We start from the raw sequence: 19640 nt of genomic DNA on the forward strand, positions 1-19640 counted from the left end.
CGGAGCCGCCGCCTGAGCAGCCCCAGCCGCCGCCGCCTCCCGCGCCCCCCAAGAAGCTGCTGTCGCCGGAGGAGCCCGCGGTGAGCGAGCTGGAGTCCGTCAAAGAGAACAACTGTGCTTCCAACTGCCACCTGGACGGGGAGGCGGCCAAAAAGCTGATGGGGGAGGAGGCCCTGGCGGGAGGCGACAAGTCAGACCCGAACCTTAATAACCCCGCGGACGAGGACCACGCGTATGCTCTGCGTATGCTGCCCAAGACGGGCTGCGTGATCCAGCCTGTGCCAAAACCCGCGGAGAAGACTGCCATGGCGCCGTGCATCATCTCCTCGCCCATGCTCAGCGCCGGGCCCGAGGACCTGGAGCCTCCGCTCAAAAGGAGGTGCCTCCGAATTAGAAATCAGAATAAGTAAAAGGTTTGTATGTACACTGGGGCTTTTCTCCACACGAGTCAGTGCACCCCTCCTTACTTCTTGCAGGGCAGAGGCGCGCGAGAGAGTTGTATTGATAATCATGGTTTTACCTTACGTGTTTTACAGTACACCTTGTGTGGTCACACACTATCATCATCTTGATCCAACATCATTCCCATTTTACAGATGAGGAAACTGACTCACAGCATGTAAGTGCCATGCCCAGGGTCACTTACTTAAGGATAAAGCCAATCCTTGAGCCTGCATTGAAACACTATCTACTAATTACACTTTTATTATTAGCTCATCCCTGTAAGTAGAAGAGGATGTGGGGAGGAAGGAGAGATTACTTGGGACCAGTAAATGTTCAGTCATGAGGTTACAGGACTGTGCTAAAAGGCAAGCTGAGCCACTTCTTGGAGCTGGTAGAGTCACTGGCAGAATGTCCTAATTCACCAAATGCTCTCAATAACCAGGGGATTCCATTTGCACGATGAGAATAAAATCTAACCTTCTTACATGCTATGCCAACTGAACCCAGGCCACGAAGCCCCATTTGCCTGGTAGGGTGTTGGAGCAGCTCGTGTTCACGGGGTCTCTTCCTTCATTTGTCACCAACCAGCATTTCCCGGGGTGGGCCTCAAGCATCACTGACCAGCTTTGCTTTCTCCCCTTTTGGGGCTCATCAGCTCAGTGCGTGAGGTGCTCACCTCTCCAGGCAGTGGGAGGCTTTGACAGGGAAAAGGGCAACATCACCGAAGTGGGTGAGAGCACACATCTCTGACCTCTGGCAGGGGAGGGTCCGGAATCCTGCTTAATACCAAGTGAACCATAAATAACGAGTCCAGAATTTCAGTAAGGGGGAGGGAAACTAGCCTGCATGGCTGCCCACTGTAGCCAGATGTGGCCTCATTTGTTTGATCCTCCCAACAATCCTGGTGGAATAAGCATCGTCTGCGTCTTACCAAGGAGGAAAATAAGGCTTGGAGATGTTGCCCAAATCAGAGCTGGTAAGTGAGGGAACCAGTATTCAACTCAGGCCTGCTGGATCCAGAGCCTGAGCGCTCTCCTCTGTCCAAAAGGACAGCAAACAGACTAACGTTCTGCTGAAGTTTATCAACTATTTATGGAGAGGAAAGGAAGGGAAATGAATATTTACTGAACACATAACTTATGCACAGCTCTTTCTGGGAGTTGGGGGTTACAAAGGTGAATATGGTGCAGTGCCTGCCCTCAAGGCACTTATAGTCTGGTGGAAATGTACACACGGGGAGGAAGGAGGCCTGGGTAGGGGAAGTGGACCTTCTAGGAAGAACAGTTGCTCACGTTGGTATGTGCAGGTCCTTCTCTAAGTGGTTTTCAGTAGTATTTATTTGGGTCAGGATCCATTTGGCAATTGTTAATTGTCTTCATTTTACCCATGAGGAAACTAAGACATAGAAATTAAGTAACTTGCCCAAGATTACCAAGTTAATAAGCAGCATTGAGATTCAAATGTAGGCTGTCTGACTCCAGGGCTACATTTTCTTTGAACCACTGTAGGAGAATAGGTTAATTGGTCCCTTTATTACCCTACTTGATAAAATTCTTTTATCCACCTCAGTTGTCTTGGGGGAAAGTTCCTAGACAAAAACCAAGCCTACCTACCAACTTCTCTAAGTGTTTAGATGGTGTTTGTTTGTTTGTTTTTAGCGTGCTCAGCTTTTTTTTTCAGCAACAACAATGAAAAACCTAGAATACCAACCCATTACTCCACGGTAGGAAATATAGATGTGGACCAGAACACTTGATGTGGTGTGTCCAAACCATTGTCTCTAAGTCAGCATATTTACATGGGCACCTACCTCACTTATAGCCAGGAGTTTGCTTGGGAAGCTCAGAGCCAGTGAAAGGGGCCTTACTGGGTGGTGTGAGAAGGGTTTCTCAGCCACCACAGTCTGATGCTTCCTTTTCCACTGATGGCTTTGCCAGTAGGAGCAGAATACTAAAAATCAGTTCACCAATCCTTGATCTTATATCTGCAAGTTCTGCTCTCCAAAGACAGTCTCAGCCTTCTCATAGTCACCTCAATTGAAAATGCCCCTGATTTCTCTACCAGAGTAATTTAATCTGGTTGACAAAGCAGTAAGTCATGGGAAGATGTGGGACAAAAAAAAGTGATGGCCTTTAGAAAGCCAGAAAAGCATCAGGAATTGTAATTTTAAACACATTCTAGTGTCACTCATTCAAATGACATTAAAGGAAGAACGAGAGGGTGAAAGATTTTACTACCATTGCTAAAGTGAGAAGTGACCAGGTCAGGAGGAGTGTCACTAGTCCATAAGTAGTATAGGGTCAAAAGAATATAAAAGCATTAAATATATGATGGCTATTTGGATGATATATGTTTCTGAATAAAGAGTCAGGCTAGGGTCTTGTATGTGGACCAGAGTCATTACTAAAAATGTTACCCTGGCTTCAGTCATTTTCAGAAGATGCAATGATGAAATTGCCCATATCCCCCTGAGATTGGAAAATTCTTTTTATGATGGGTCCCGCAAGAAATTACAGCTTTTCTCTAAAGCCAGAGACTCTCAGGCTTTGCCAGCTACAGTGGGGTGACAAGGCGAGTGATTTAAGGTGGGGGAAGAACGCCTCTGCTCCACTAAATCGCATTGCCTCTTGCCCTCTGTAGTTCCGTGTCAGCTCACAGCACAGTCTCAACCTGCCGTAATTCACTCACATTTCTGACCCTTCCTGATTTTCTGTGCACACGTGGTGCTGTTTTTCTTCTATGCCTTCAGAAACCCAGCCTATGCATATGGTTACGGAAACTGGAAATGCATCTGTTAAGTAAAGAACTGCATGGCTTTTGTGCCCTGACAGTGAACACTGTTTGGTGACAAGTTAAAGCCAAAGGGGAAAGCACTAAAAAAACAAAACCAAACCTGGGCTGAGTTGTGGTGGATGAGGCGCAGGTGAGTGATTTCTCCTTGTGCTTGTTGGTGACTCATTGTCAGTAACTTTCGTCTGGGTTCTTCATTTTCACTATGCCCACCATTTTCATACTGTATTACTATTTTTAAAAATCATTTAAAATAGATTCAAAGCAGACTGTGTCTTGAAATCAGTAATCCAGGCAGCTACAGTTACCTTCAAAGAAGTCATCATTTTTGCTAGTTCTTGGCAAATCACAGGGTTTTTTTTTTTTTTTTTCCATTTTGAAGTTATTCTGTTCCCAGTTACCTGACTTTATGCATTCTGGTTTGTTGATATGATTACAAGTGATTTAAATGAGCAGATATTTTCCTAGATGCAGAACCAATTAAGTTTAGTCGACGATTTTAAAAGGTTGGAAACTTCCTTTTATCTTCAACTTTTAAGATGCTTCTGTAAGCTGAAAAAAAAATCCCCCCAAATAATAAGGAAACAATGTATAAACATTTCCCAAACTGTTCTCTCCGCAAAGAATTCCATTTATAAATGGAATACCCCTTTCTTTGTCTTTGCCTTTGAGCTTGGGGGATAGCTGTTTGTATTTGTACATTTTCTGAATTTCTACAGTTTACACTTGTTTATGGTACATTGGGGAGTTCAGAGTAACCATTTGCAAATGTTTGAAGATATTCAAAAGAAAATACCCCCCCCTCCTTGATTTTCCAGGGAAATGACATCTTCTCTTTAAGTAAAATAATCAATGGAAAAAATGTGTACCATGAGTAACCCTTTCACCCTCACTTTTTCCATTCCCAAGGAGCGGCAAGGCCAAGAACTTCCCACCTTTGTGACTCCCAAATTTCTTATGTGTTTTTAAAACCAGAAAGAAAATCCAAGAGTCTTGTCCCCGGCCCCTATTCTGAGATGCTTCCCTAGCCTCAGCAGCAAGAGTTCCTTCCACTTTTTGTTTTCTCTGGGAGAGCTGAAGAAGGGGGGCTGTAGTTTTGACTTTTTGGAGTTTAGAGTTTAATTATTAGTCTGGCCACGGAGCCACAATCCCAGAAAGGACTATTTCAAGAAGGGGGCAGGGGACTCGCCTCATTAGGAAAGCCGCAAGGGTGGAGGTGGCAGGTAATTTTTGCCAGTTTGGTTTCTCCAGCTGAGAAGTTTGAGAGGATTGGCTGCCTGCAAAGTCAAGTCCATGCAGTTGAAATGTGATTGTGGGTGCCGACTACGAAAGCAAGGAAAAGAGGAAAAACTGTGACTGAGAGGAGGACATCAGTACAAGTAGGGTGTGCTCAGATCCTCTGCCAGACTTGAGATTTTTAATGTTCTAATACTTGGTTATTGGAAACGTTCATTGGTGACGTAATCCCTGATGTTCAAGTTCTGCCCGTCTGTCAGGATGCAGATGGCTGCCCAGCTCTAGGTATAGGTTATTCAAAGAGCCAGCAGTGAGGAATGGCCAGGTCTGCATCATGCGCACGTGTGAGTGGTGAGGACCTGAGAGAGTGCTTGCTGTGATCATTTGAGACTCATAGAGGAGAATTTTCTGGATGAACAGTGTCAAGGTTGGCCTTAGACACATCTCGTTCAGTGTTGCCAGGTCTCTTTTAACCTTTAGGACAAGGGGGTTGAAGGAGGGTTTTAATGTGCAGGCACCTGGCTTTAGATATTATTTCAATCAGATTATGATGGGATAGGAAATGACATATGTGACCGGGTGTTTAGTTATTTCAGATGTAGCCATAGCCTTCCATCTTCAGCAGGGCTGGGGCTAGGGTGAGGGAAGAGAAGTGCTTAGCGCGTGAGCTTTAGCAACCATCCTCAGGGTCAGGCAGTGCAGCGCGAGTCCTGGCCCTGATCTGCAGACCTCCCGATCTGTGTGTCAGCTCCCCGGAGCTGGTCTCCATAGACTTGTCCATGCATAGCCTTCGGCTGTTCCCTCTGGAATTTTGTGGAAAGTTTTATGTACTTGTGTGCAGAGGTGTTTTCTTGGGAGGAGCAGTCCATAGATTTTGGCTACAGGAAAAGTATGCCTTACATCTCTGAAAGATTATTTTATATTATCACCAAGCAATACCTGAGCAGCAGGACCCTTGCCTCAATAAGATTGCCTTAGTGACAAAATGCAAAGGGTGATAGACTTTTCTTCCAGTTACTATAACTTGTGAGTGCCTATGGGAAAGAAGAAAGGGGAAGCAAGGAAAGAAACAAGCTAGACACTTCCCCAGCACTTGGACTTTCAAAGTTTGTGCTGTATAGGCAGTTGCTGTCCTTCAGTGGAAAACCTTCTACCCTGCTGTTGAGGCCAAGGGAGGAGAATGGCTTGAGTCGGAGAAGTGGACAGATCAGTAAACACCAGGGCATTGGCATGGCCGTGTCTTGGAGCGCTACCAAGCCCCCTAGCTCCCTAGCGTGCTTCTTCACCTGGAGAGGGTGTGCTTGGAAAGGTGAAAGCATTCAACCAGCTACTAACAAGGCATTGCCCAGAAGGGCACTAGAAATAAGCTCCCTGTCTGGTTTCCAATGAATCACTCCCTTGCTGGCTCGAGCGACCTCCTGGGCATCCTGGTTCAATCATTTACACCTACCTTCATGCAGACAAGCATCACAGAGGGGCAGAGGTGTTTGAGGACCAAAATGCACTGCAGCCTGGAACACTTACCTCATGTAGTAGAACACCATCCACCACCAACACGCTGCCTTTTCCAGACTCTCTTGTTGAAGAGATTGTGTCAAAGGGACGGAGGGTGGCCATTCTGTTTTCCTTCACCCTATCCCACCCAGAATTATTTTGTATCCTTCAGTTGCTTGTTTAAATATACATGGATGCATGTTAAGGCAATGCATTCTGCATGTGTAAACTTTTTTTTTTTTTTACAAATGCCTCAAAAACATAAAAGGAATTCATTTCAGAGAAACAAAGAAATTAGTTTAAAAGATAAACAACTTAGCACTGGCATCATCTAACAGGGTCCCATTCTCAAGGAAAAGGAGTAAATGCCATCTCAGATGCCAGCTTGCAATACTAACCACGGAGAGCTCTTCTCTAGATTTACGGATTTCCACAGCATTCTGCTTGAGAAAAGAGTAGGGTGGGGTCAGGATTGAGAATGTGCAGCCATCAGCAAGGAGGGGAAATGCACACACACAAATTATTTCAAGGGGGTCATTTAAAAGATTCTAGTGAAAATGACCAGAGCAAAAGCAAAGAACAATGAGAACAAAACTTTTAAAGCATCTTTTGTGCTTTAGAAAGCTCCTGAGTGGGGCTTCCCTGGTGGCGCAGTGGTTGAGAGTCCGCCTGCCGATGCAGGGGACGCGGGTTCGTGCCCTGGTCCGGGAGGATCCCACATGCCGCGGAGCGGCTGGGCCCGTGAGCCATGGCCGCTGAGCCTGTGCGTCCGGAGCCTGAGCCCCGCAACGGGAGAGGCCACAACAGTGAGAGGCGCGCGTACCGCCAAAAAAAAAAGCTCCTGAGTGTACTAAACATTCTTAAATTGGACACCATTCAAGTAGCTCCTGATATCCCTTAACTCTGAGCTCCTAGGACTGAGCTGTGGCCATAAGCAACAACATGCTTGTGCAATTTTACCAAACACACAAGTCTGAATAGAGAGAAGGGAACACGAGAGCAGAACTGCCTTTCCACGTGGGCGTGGGGTCAGGACTGGGTCAATCAAAGCTGTCCGGCACTCCCCGGCCTCATTCCATCCAGACAGTTGGCTGCAACGCTGGCTGTCTCATCAGTTCCCCCTTTGAACCTCTGCTTTGTTGTCTTTCTTCGATAGCAAGCTGTGTTTTGTTTTGGGTAAAAAGGGAAGTAAGAATGCGACAGAAGAACAGAAGGGAGAAACATACATTATGGACCCGTTGGATATGAAACATTGACCTAATGTCCAAAAAATGCAATTAAAAAGCATATCTCTCCCTCATTTGCATGGCTTATTTCCCCAGACATGTTTTTGGTATTGAAAATGAATGGTATTCCCATATAACATGTGTCTCAATTTGTAATGATATCCTCCTTGCAGCTGGCTTCGTTCTCCAACTGTTTCTAAGATGTTACTGTCTTAAATTTGAGCCAACCTACAATAACAAATTATCTAGAAGCAAAGTGGCTAAGTTGCATTTGGTGAGAGAAGGGGAAACCCTATATTTCATCCTTCAACTCTTGTTTTGGAAATTCAGACCGTAGCATTATCTTTTTCTAAGGAAATCTATACACGCACACTTTAAAAATTGTGCCTGTTGGGTGCTGTGAGAGCAAGAATGATCAGGTTTAAGTTTCTTTGCAAAGTTCTGCGTCCCATCAACAAGCCCTTTTGATATTTTAAACCCATATTTAGAGTAATTTCAAGATATTTGGAGCACATGTGGTTAAATGTAAAACTTTGTCATTACGATTTGTTAGATGCTTATACTTTAAATATTTATAAGCCATTTTTAAGTACTTTATCCAAAAGCTTTCTCCCACTAGAATACTATAATTGAGTGGTATCTGAGCATCATCTGAGCATCCAGTAGATACAGGGTGAAGTCACTGCAGCATGCATGCACGTTCTTCCTGCTTTTCTGGTTTTAATTCAAATGTTGTTTTTAGTAGATTCAGCTTATTTTTTAAATGTATAAAAAGTCATAAACAGGATGGGTTGTCTGTGATTTTTTAAAGAATTACCAAGTCCCCCAAAGGTAAAATGTTCAACTTGAATCATGTTGATTCCTACCTCTTTTTCTTATCCTAAGAGTAATTAGTAAAACTTTCCACTAGAGTGTTGGATCTGTGTCCGGAGGAACTTAAAGTGTCATGTTGTTCCTCCAAAATATCTTAGAGGCAGTTTATTGGTGGTTAGATTGAATTCTTCACTATTCACCCTCAGCCATCTTGGAAACTGAGACATAGGATCCCATCTTTATCATAAGTAGCCTGTTTGAGCACTTAATATGAAAAAGAGGAGAGCGAAAAAAACCTTTTTCCAAGTCAGAATCCACTTAAGCTTCAGAGGTTATAAATTTCAAACTGACCACAGGCCTCTGGGGCTCACACTCTTTATGGCTGGCAAAATACAACTTTCTGGCAAGAACGGGGAAAAGAAGGCTTAAAAGGGCTCATAAACTTGCTTGGACATCTAATAGCTCTTACCAAACAGCATTTTCATGAGTTAAGTGTAAATGAGTCAGAAACATATAGATTGAATTTCTTTTAAAATACACATGGGTTTAAAAATTAAGGCCAAAGTGCTTGGCAAAATAAGTTTTGGTTTTAGCCAAACCCCAAATGTTTGAAAAAAAAATAGTTTTACAATTTGCCAAACCAAAAATATATCCAGGTCCCTCCATTCCTCTCATTTAATACGGTGACATCGTAAACATGGGACTGAAGGTCCATTTTCATATCCACCAAGGTCTGAACAACTTGAATCCCAAATACTAGTTGAAAAACTATGAAAAATTTTTTGTGGAAAAACCTTATGACCTTGCAAATGAAGCCGAGTGGTCACTCGTTCAGGGTTCTGATTTTGATAGCACTTCCCACTGTCTGATCCTCCGATCAACTTGTTCTGTGTCTCAGCTGTGTGTGTGTGTGTGTGATGCCCAGGGATAGTAACTTTAAAAAAAAAACCTTATATTTAGAATGGTTAATTTATACTTAGTTAATATATTACGACCCATGAAAGTTAATAAACTCTTAATCATATCCGAACAGAGGGAGGCAGTCCCCTTTCACTCATTTATGGTTCAAAGACAGTCTTCATTTATTTCCCTAGAGGGGAAAACATATCCATTTTCAACTAACTGTATTGAATACTGACTCCATGCAGGGACACTGTTATTAAGAGATGGAAGGAAGAAAGAAAGGAAGGAAGGAGGGAGGGAGGGAGGGAGGGAGTGAGGGAAAAGAAAAAAAAAAGTGGGAGAGGCAGTGGCAGGAGTCTTATTAGACTTGTTTTGAGGAGCTAATAACCTGAGTGAGGCAAGAAATAACCAAGGCCACTATTACAAGCATTATGCAGGACCTGCAAACAGATATGACACTGTAGACAGGGGGCTTTGGTGAGGGCTTTGGTGTGAATGGGGGCAGTTCACACATTGTTGTAACTGATTACCTAGCTTGGGGCTGGCAGGATGGGCACATGAGTATTTATTGAGTGAATGAACGAGAAGAGTGTCAGGAGAGGTCTAGTTAATGGAGTTACCAGGTTAGGGTTCCATACAGCAGGTGAGTTTGGAGTTAGGTTCTAAAACTGGGGAGGGCCTTGAACTTGCAGTCAGGAGTGGAGGAATAAAAGGGGCAGTAGGATGGCAAGAGCCGCAGGTGCTGAGAAGAGGAAGTCGCGTGAGGGGTGACCTTGCCCTTCGCTCGGCTGGAGTGAAGGGCTTGGCTGCAGACGGAGGGGGGTGGAGGCTGGAGGAGAGCAGGTGGGCAGTGGAGCCAGAGGTTGTGGCACTTGTACTCTGTACGTTAGGCAGTGTCACCACGACCTCGAGCAGAGGAGTGACAGGAGGAAATCTGTGTTTGAGGAAAATTACTTCAGCAGCTGTTTGTGCACTGAAAAGGAAGCAAGAGAAAGACTAGCATCGCTGAGCTGATCATTGAATTCTGATGACAGGCTCGTTACCAGCAGTGGATTCTAAACACTGCGGGATGTTATCGCTGCAGTGTGAGCCGCAAGAGCTGCCACATCTATGTTTTACGCATGTAAAGCCATTGTGGCAATGCAAGGGGAGGATGAGCTCTTTTCTTTGTGCCCAGAGCAGACCTAAGAGGTTTCATAGCACACAGTGGAAGGAAACCTCACAACATTCCAAAGTTCGGTCAAGGGGGATGCTGGCCGGGCCCCAGGTTGCCGTGGAAATAGGGGCTCCACCCTTCTGACTGCCCAGCTGCTCTGAGCCTTAGGCCAGTGGGGCAGGGCGTGGCGCAGGCCGTCGGTCGCCCAATGGGTGCACAAGGCAGGCAGCGGCTCTCCTAGCAGAGGACTTCCCTGAGGATGGACGTGGAGCCTGGACGGTGGCCCTAGTGATGCCCAAAGCTCGGTCCCTGGAATGAAGAGCAGCCACAAGGCTTGCGTGGCTTTGCTCAACCTCAGACACCTTCAGAGATCTTCACAGAAGCTGAATCAGATCCTCCCACGGCTGGCAGGCACGTTTAAAGGGGTGTGGCAACTTTTGGAAATGTCCTTTATCTTTTTTAACTTCCCAGGTCGTACATCTTCTGAAGCTTCCACATGTGGTGACAGTGGGCTCCTGGTAGTGAAGGAAGGCAGCGGTGTGGCTTAGTAGATACAGACTTCTGCTTTGGGGTTGGGCCAGCCTGGGTTCAAATCCCAGCAGAGCCAATTAGTAAGCGAAGGAGGAAGCGACTTTACCTCCCCAAGCCTCAGTCTCAAGGTCATAACACTGCTGGGAGGAGCAGATAAGAAAACATAGGTAAAGGTGCCCAGGAAATGGAGTTACTGTCCTATTAGGCTACAGTGCCTGGGAGAGGAGTCCAGGGCTGGAGTGAGGTCTGCTTGGATCTGAAAATCAGCTGTGAGTTTGGACCAGTTTTATAACCTCTTTATGCCTACCTTTTCTCATTTAATAATTGTAACGGCTAATGTTTATCAAGCACTTTCTATATGTAAGCAGTGTTCCAGATGTTACACGCCCACAACAACCCTCTGGGGTGCCATTATTAAACCCATTTTATAGATGAAGAAACTGAGGCACAGAGTGGTTGAATATCCTACCCAGAGTCACTGGCCAGTAAATGGCAGTGCTGGGATCTGACTGGCAGCCTGGCTCCAGAATCTTCCTGCAAAACCACCGAGCATGTCTTATATACAAAAAAATGAAGATAATAACCCATACTTCATAGCGTTATCAGGCTCCAGTGTAAATAACAGAAGTAAAATGCCCACCTGGCATATATATACTAGGTGCTCATTGTAAGAATTGTAATCATAGCCCCTGCAGCCCAGAACGTCTTCCCTCAACGTGTAACGGGAGGTAATGAAACATTTCGATGCTGTCAACCTCGGAGGTTAGGGAAATGATTCCAGAAATTCTCCTAAGATGTCTGGTTCCACTTTTATAAGTAGGGACTGGGACAAACAGAGTAAACGCTCAAGGTCACAGAGTGGCGCAGCCAGGATTAGAACCTGAGTCCTCATCTGCCTTTCCCCTCAGTGGGACACGGGATACGACCAGAGCTGCTTGAGTTACACGCCCTGTGCCAAGGACCAGAGTCATACTTTTGCTACCCACGGCATCACTGCCTCACACCGGGCAGCTGATTTCAGAGAGGAAATAGGTTGTACCTGAACATCTGGGGTGGAAGTGTTGCAGAAAAGCAATTATTAAGCATACTCTCCATCTCCTTGGCTGTTAGAGGGGGGTAGCAGGGAATCAGTATGCTTGCTCTTATTTTTTACATGAAGTTTCCGTGAAATGAAGCCCTTCTCTCTCTCTCTTTCTCCCTCTCTCTTTCTGCTAAAAGGCTGGTTGTAAAGAGTAAATAAAATGTCAGACCTCTTTTCCAGACCTAGCCTAAAATCTTAAGGTCTGTTGATCCATAGACAATAGCTACTTGCCATGTAAAGCTGCTCTTTTCTCTAGGTTCTTTTTTTTCTTTTCTTTTCTTTCTTTCCTTTTTTTTTTTTTTAAACTTAGACTGCCTGTGTTCAGATTATATAAATAAATAACAGACTCAATCTTAGTACAATAAACATCTACTTTTGTGTCCAAGGAAGAATTTTTGGAAGGCACACGAACCGGCATCAGCTAGTTTGTGTATTGGATAGGACTTGAATGAAAATGCAATTATTATTTCTTAGCAAATAGTTTCTCGGAGTTTTGTCTCTAAGGCCCTGCCAACTTTGACATTGTGACCCCTGCTTGGCAGGGTGAGGAAGGGGAGAGGTGAAACCTGGGCTAGGGGATAGCACTCCGAGGAGAGCATGGACTTTGAGGTCGTAGGAGCTGGACTTCAATCCAGCTTGGCCCCTTTCTAGCTGGTGACCTTGAGCAAATAAGTTCCTTAACCTTCATGGGAAAGTTTCCTCATCTGTAAAATGGAGACAGTAATAAATACTTCATAGCATTGTTGTGTCAATGAAATAAGTATATAAAATATATTTGTTTTTAAGTGAAATAAATATATAATATTTATAAATTATGAAATAAATTTCATATTCATATATAAATATGAAATAAATATAAATATATATAAATATATAAAAGTGCCTAGCGCAGTATTTGACATTAAGTGCTCAGTAAATGTAACTTTCTTTGAAAACACTGCAGCTTTCCCAAACCATAATAGGAAGTGCTTGGTCTTGAAATCCAGGCGGCATAGGGCTTGAGGCTCTTATTCAAAATTTCTTGTAAAACATTAGCTATATCATGTAATTCTTCATTTTATTTTTCTCTTTCACGAGTGCATGCAGCCACTTGTTCCAGTGCATTTGTAAAGATGTGTGCAGTTAGTCATGAATCCCTGCCTGCTTTTAGAAAAGGACCAGAGACAGGGTAATTTGTTTAGCTTAAACTCCCAGGTTTTAAAAAAAGATTTGAGGTGGCTAAAGAGATCCATTGTCCAGGGTGAAGATAAAGGCTTTTGCAAGTGCACAAGAGGGGGTTCTGTGGCTCAGGGTTCTTTGTCCCCCAAGATCTTGTAGAGGTCAGCAAGATAGCACTGGCCGCTCATATGAATAAACAGGTCTCTCTGCCCATTTAACTCCTAGAACGAGCTAAGCAAAGAAAACCGAAATTTAAATTTGTGAAAAAAAAATTAAAGATGGAGTTATCTCAGTAGGGGGTCTTGTATGGTTGGGATTTTTATTGATTAAAGAGTAAAATAAGAGATATTGCTAAAGGGGAAAATTATAAAAAAAGAAAAGCAAGGCCTCGCGTTTGGTTTAATTTTCTTTCTTTTAAATAATTTGAGCCTTAGCTTATCAGAGCCAGGCCGTGCGTGGGCAGCTCAGTGGTGCTGGAGCTCACCCTTGGCCCTACTCCCCTCTCCTCACCATGGGTTATTTCCCATAGCAATCATGCCAGAGAAGCGATGTTTTTAAATTACTTTCATCAATTAGCAAGCTATAAGAAAAGAGATACCATCCACTTCGTAAATGAAAACGGTTTCCAACTTGGTAAAAGCCATTTCAGAACTCTTCATGAAGCGATGGTCGGTGGAGGAGAGAGGGAGCCATTTTTTGGCAAAACCTCACCAAGCCGTAGCCCTTTCCGGGATGGGCTTGATGCAGAGACCACTGTCTGGCATCACACCCAGCCTTATCAGCTGGTGCAGGCGGCTCTGTTCATTGACCACGGGGTTCTACCCTTGTGAGCGTCCCAGAATAGCTGTGGCTACCTGAGAGCAATCCAGTCCTCAGGGACTCATTATTGTGCCAGATAAACAGCGTGGCCGAAGCCAGCACGTAATAGCTGTATTTAACCGTGATAAGTGATGGACCGATGTGCCCGAGTGGCACCACGGGCAGGGCTGGGGTAACTGGACAAAGGCAAGCCGGCCTGGCAGCGGGCATCTCTTGTACATCATAGGGTTGATGCCACAGGATTTTGGACTCTGGGGAATAAATATGATGGACCTGGAGAGCTTGCCTTCTAGACAGGTAAGACAGGACAGACCTACTGGATTTTGATTATGCTAATGACAGAGGTATTTGAGGAAGCAAAGAAGAATAAAAGTTCAGAAAACAGATTAGATTAATGAAGGCAGGCTGCCTGGTGGAAGTGGAATCTTGTGCCATGGAGGGACTATGATGGGATGTAGAATAAGACAGACATTTTCTTTGGACACACATTTACTTTTGGGAGTGGTTGCCTGGAAATTATAAAATTTCCTTTTAAATGCAACCCGCATACATCTTAGGCTGTAAAGGTCAGAGAAGAAAAGGTGAGGATGATGGTATGTTGACAGTATCAACACTGAAAGAAGTTATTAGTACTCAGGCCTATTTTTGTTCTCTATGACACTCTGACAATGCTTATGCGATAAGGGAGAAGTAACTCAGTCACATTCTTAGCAATGCTTTCCTGATGGAAAGGGAAATTGCCGGTAGTCAGAGGCTTGTTCAGGGCACTTGGTGTGCAGCTGAGTCCATGAGGGAGAGACTTTATTCTTCTGGCCAGAAGGGGCAGCTGGGCCTGGAGTTCTGCAGACGCTGACCATACATGCCTGCTGGAGACCATGCACTGTGGAGCTGGTCTTCATACACGGTGCAACGTGGTCCACGGGATGGGATGTGTGTGTGTGTGTGTGTGTGTGTGTGTGTGTGTGTGTGTGTGTGAGAGAGATGTTCTGCATGGCAGGGCCCTGGGTTGTCCTGCCTTCAGACAAACCCCAATTCAGAGGAAAACCCAAATGTGAGGCACAAGTAGAACCACTTCCCCAGAACCCCCTGCATTAAGGGACACTCCAGAAATCTCTGCCAGAGGTGAGAGTGTGTGTATGTGATTAATAGAAAGAAGGAGACCCTTTCTGAAACTTGGGACTTCAGGATAGAGAAACGAATAGTCTTTCTTATACACGGATAACTGTGTACCACCATACCTGATGATGGCTTTGGTCCAAAGATCCTACAGTCCCAGAATGTGAGAGATGGAAGATGTAATAGAAAATCTCACCCATGCCTTCATTTCACAGAGGAAGAATCCAGCCTTGGGGAGGTTAAGAAATAGGTCCAAGGTCACGCGGCTACGTAGGGTTCATGCTGTAACCTGTGTCTCTGTCTCACATATTGTAGAAATTTCCCCTTTACTCAGATCAAGAAATTTAGACAGAGAGGACCGACTGTTCTCTAAGACACCTCTGCTTAGCAGGGGCTGAGTCGGAACGGACTTGGGCTCTAGAACTTCCTGCCATGATCACTTTCTAAAACTCCAAGGTCACTTCCTCCCCACTTTTGAGTTTCACACCTTGCAAACAAATAACTCTCAAGAAAGTGATGCCCAAGCTTGCTTCTTCATTTTCATTGATTCCTGTGTCGCCAACATGGGGGCCGCCCTGAACCAGCCAGAGTCAGGAGGACAGGGGAGGGGGCCTTCAGTTTACCCCCTCCTCAAATGTTATCTGCCGAGAGGGACTTGCACTGCCACCATCCGGCCTGGGTGGGTGTCCCAGACACGGCAAGTGTGCGGTGAGAGGGAAGGAAGCAGCGCAAATCCTCCCTTTGCCACTCTCTTGAAATAAGCTTGGCGTGAGGAGGCTTTCCAAGCAGCAGGGGTGGGGCTGCAAACAATAGAGCGCGGTGCAGCTGCACCCGGTAGAACTTTGGGGGAAAACACATATTATTTACCAGACAATAATAGACACCAGAGAATAATAATGATTATTAGAGTGTTTGGGATGGCAAACGCTGTAGTTAAGGTTCCAGAATGGCTCTCATTATAATCCCGTTTTCCTAGTCTCTTATGAAAGCCTTGAGATTTTCTCTAAGTAGGCTGATGCTGTCCATGTGGCCTTTGTCCAAAGGCGATTTCAATGTAAGGAAACTTATTTGAGAAATAGTCCTCTTTGGGGGGTTCATGATTACATTAAAGAAACAATTTACACCCTTGAAAAAGCAGTTGCAGTGTTCTTGAGTGAGTAATTCAAAATGGTGGTGTTTCTCAGTCACTGGAAGAAACCATTAAACACTGTTTTTTTTTTCCTTTTCCTTTTTTAAAGAAGGATTCAGAGCTCCTCTCTGACTACAAGATTTGGTCACTCATAGTCCCAAGCCCAGAGGTAGGGATGGTTTCTCTCCCTCCAAAGCAAGTTCCAGGCTGTGCTTCCTAAACAAAAATAAATCCTGCCCAGAAGCAGCTACAGTATGTCTTAGGATCCATTTGGGTCCATTTCCAAGGCCTCTTCCCAATCCTTTGTGACTTCTTATTTGTTGGTGGCTCTTGGTGTTTTTGTTTCCGTACCTCTTCTCACCATTATGTCTTAGAAAGAAAGAAGGAAAGGAAGGGAGGGAGGGAGGAAGGAAGGAAGGAAGGAAGGAAGGAAGGTAAAAAGAAAGAGGAAGGAAGGAGAGAAAGAGAGAAAGAAAGAAGAGGAAGAAAAGAAAGAAATTAAAGTGAGCTCTTTATTCCGAGAGAAATACCCACATTTCCAAATCTGACCATGCCAAATGAAAAGGTTTCCATGACCTTGTAATTCCACTCCCATTGCATATTTGTGGTGTTTTGCATTTTCACTTTGGTTATTTAATATACATATTAAATGCACACAGATCTGGTGATTTAATGTGATTTGGGGAACTCAGGCATTTCCTGTCATGCACATTCAGATTTTCAAACCTTGTTTTTGGCCGATCATTATTATGGTAACCATTAACACCAGTATTTGGATAGCAGGATTCAAAGCACAAGCTTGGACCTAGTCCTCCCAATGGGCATTTTGACCTCCTCACGCTTGTGCTAAATTCACGCTACAGACACTCTGAACACTCCAGTTCTCTTTGTGGCCTCCGTTTCTTCGTCTATAAAATGCGGGAAACTGTGTATATTATCTCTGGGGTCCCTTCAAGTTCTACATTCTATCACCTGAAATTATTTGTTCACTGGTCTAGGAATAATCTCAACAGTTGTAAAGATGTTTACAAGTCCTCTCCCACCGCCTCACGTCAGCCAAATTTTCCCATTCACATATCTGACATCCCCATTTATTGGCAGGAAAAAAAAAAAAAGCACCGTTTTGGGACATGGGGGACAAGAGCTGTTTGATTCTCATTCATTTGACAAATGTGTGTCGAGCTGAATACATTTGTCCCCGGGTGCAGGGATTTGAGCAAAACAGACACAGCCCCAGACCTCAGGGACTTCACAGTGTAGTTGGACAACTTCTGAATGGCTGCTTCCTGGGGGTGATGGAGTGTCCTTAGGAGGTTTCAAGCCAAGGGACTGGTAGCAAATGAAATAAGCCAGTAAGGATAAGAGAGGCAGAGCCCAACAGTCCTATTCAGACCTTCTGCCCTGGGATCCCAGTCCTACGCTTGGTCTGGATGTGAAGCGATGTGAGTGGCTCACCTTTGTCAGGTAAGACCCACAGAGAGGGGCACTTCTTCCAGCTCAGCCACCCCTGTAGGAAACCTCTGAAGAGTGGTCTCTGTGCCCCAGGAATTTTTCACGTGCTAAAAAGTCCATCTCATGGCCTTCCTCCTTTGCAGCAGACACTAGGGCTGTTACACGGGGTACAGGCTTGAGGTCTGCAACACCAGGGTCCCCCGATGACCTTGCCTGGCTTTGGGATGCCCTTGGGCAACTCCAAAGACCTCCTGCCAGTTAATCGTGCAGTAACGTGGAGAGTGAATGTTGCTGGGTTGCAAAGGATGCTGCTGCAGTCTTTGGGTGAGGGCGTGGTGCTCCATGCTCATTATGGTATTCCAAAAAGCGACTCGAGTTTCATTTCCTCACACAAAGCTGGCAGGGCTGATCCTGCGCAGAACCGTGAATGGAAGTCATGTGGAAATCAGGCTGCGCCACCCCAGCGCTGGGGCCTTGTTGTAAGTCTGACCTGACAGCTGGAGAGTGTGCTGCTCTGACTCATGCCCGGGTTCTCCCCAGCCTGGGGGGTGGGGGGTAGTTTGGTCTAGTGGATTCTAACAAACCCCTTTTCCTCATTTTCTAGGAACGCTCACTCACAGGGTACCTTGCATGGAGAGAGGGCGCAGAGCAAACCATGTCTCGCCATCCAGTGACACCAGCTGGTCAGCTCACCACCCCCTCTGGCTAAAACTCAAGCAAATAAAGCCGCTTCCTGTCATTAAGCATCTCAGAGGAAGCAGCCCTCCCTCGGTGGCCTCTAGCCCAGAGAAGCCAGCACGTCTTGGACCCACCAAGCGGGCCCAGCCTTCCTGCTGCCACCATCTCTGCTTCTCCCCAGAGGAACTTAGGGATTTTGCCCCTGGTTTAAAAGAAAAAACAAAAACAAAACGACAAAACACCAACAAGCCACAAGGACCAATGTAGGTATTCTCCCTGCCTCATCTTCAAGGCTCATAGGGTGAGGCTGGGAGATGATACAGATTTGAAGACAAAAATCGTTTTTTAATCTTTTTAAAAACTGCTGTGGTTTTGCTGCTACACGAAGAATTGTGATTTGCATTGTACGGTTTTGGACCTATACTGTTCACGTTTTGACGGCGGAGAGGGATCATACTGGAGTCCCAATGCTTCAGATTCATCTCTGTCCTGCCTAGGATGCACTTTTAAATGAAGAGTTAAAATATTTTATTGGCTAATATACTTTTCTTGTTATTTTTACAAAGGCCACCTTTATCCTTTTTAATGCCATATTTTCAGTGTTACACTTTTATGGCTTTTAATTTTCGATCTGACAGATGTAAGAAGCGGCATGAATAGTTTATACTGTGGTTTTTCAGAGACTGAATGCCAAGAGAACTCGGTAAATGTTTATTCTTCTCAGCTTTCTCCTTAAATTCCCTTAAATAGCGCCCCATTTGGGAACAGAGCAAGAGTGTTGAACTGAAGACCAAAATGCCCTCAAGGTGTAAAATAATCCGAGGGGGAATATTTGCTGGGCGTCACGAAAGACTTGGATGAAATTTCAACCCTGATGGCTTTCGGTGATCCAGGAAGTCAGTGAAGCAATCTCTCTATACGCAGAGCCCTTTCATGATAATTAGAATGGTATGGACAAACCAATGAAAACAGGAGGGAAAGTGAGAAAGCTCACCCATGATTCTGTTTCACTGTTTGCTTTCTCCTGTCATGGTTAAGAGAAATGTGCAATTCTATCCTCAATCAGTGGGTGGAGGATAACAGGGTAGATTTTCTTGTGTGCACTTGTACAGTTGTAGCTGCGAGTCCAGAAGTCCTCTAGAGCATGTGTACTGGCACTGAGTTGGTGAGACAGTCGTGGAGTATCCCATTCTGATGAGTACAGAAAAAAAAAAAAAAAAAAAAAAAAAAAAAAAAAAAAAAAAAAAAAAAAAAAAAAAAAAAAAAAAAAAAAAAAAAAAAAAAAAAACCTTTGGGAAAAAAGTTCATTTTCATTTGGAGCCTACTTCAGACATAGGTGTCCCAAGGGTTACCAGTTTAGTTTTACAAATTAAACAACAAATCACATTCTGATTCAGTGTATCTGTTTACTAACTCCAATAAAGCAATTGTTCCCTCTGGAGGGGTCCAGGTGCCCCCGCCCACAGGCCGCTGAGCCAGCAGCAGCGGGGCGGTTGGGTGCGGTGGGCAGGCGAGGCCAAGACAGAGTCACGCTGGCCTTGAAGCACCACGGGGCCGTGGATGCGGTGTACATACTGTATTTCTATATCCTCCTTTGTACAGAGTCACTTAACA

General features: G+C 44.8%; 1 protein-coding gene across 1 annotated transcript in view; it reads left to right on the forward strand.

Moving 5' to 3' along the window:
• Positions 1 to 19276, forward strand: part of SOBP (sine oculis binding protein homolog) — a 162280-nt gene extending 143004 nt beyond the window's left edge. The window contains exons 7-8 of the mRNA XM_024755396.1: positions 6 to 413; positions 17953 to 19276. Coding sequence (XP_024611164.1) covers positions 6 to 410 — 405 coding nt within the window. The 3' untranslated portion in view covers positions 411 to 413; positions 17953 to 19276. The remainder of the gene's footprint in view (positions 1 to 5; positions 414 to 17952) is intronic.
• Positions 19277 to 19640: the final 364 nt, after the last annotated feature.

This window comes from Neophocaena asiaeorientalis, unplaced genomic scaffold (genome assembly GCF_003031525.2).
Source record: "Neophocaena asiaeorientalis asiaeorientalis breed wild unplaced genomic scaffold, Neophocaena_asiaeorientalis_V1.1 scaffold105, whole genome shotgun sequence".
Taxonomy (NCBI): domain Eukaryota; kingdom Metazoa; phylum Chordata; class Mammalia; order Artiodactyla; family Phocoenidae; genus Neophocaena; species Neophocaena asiaeorientalis.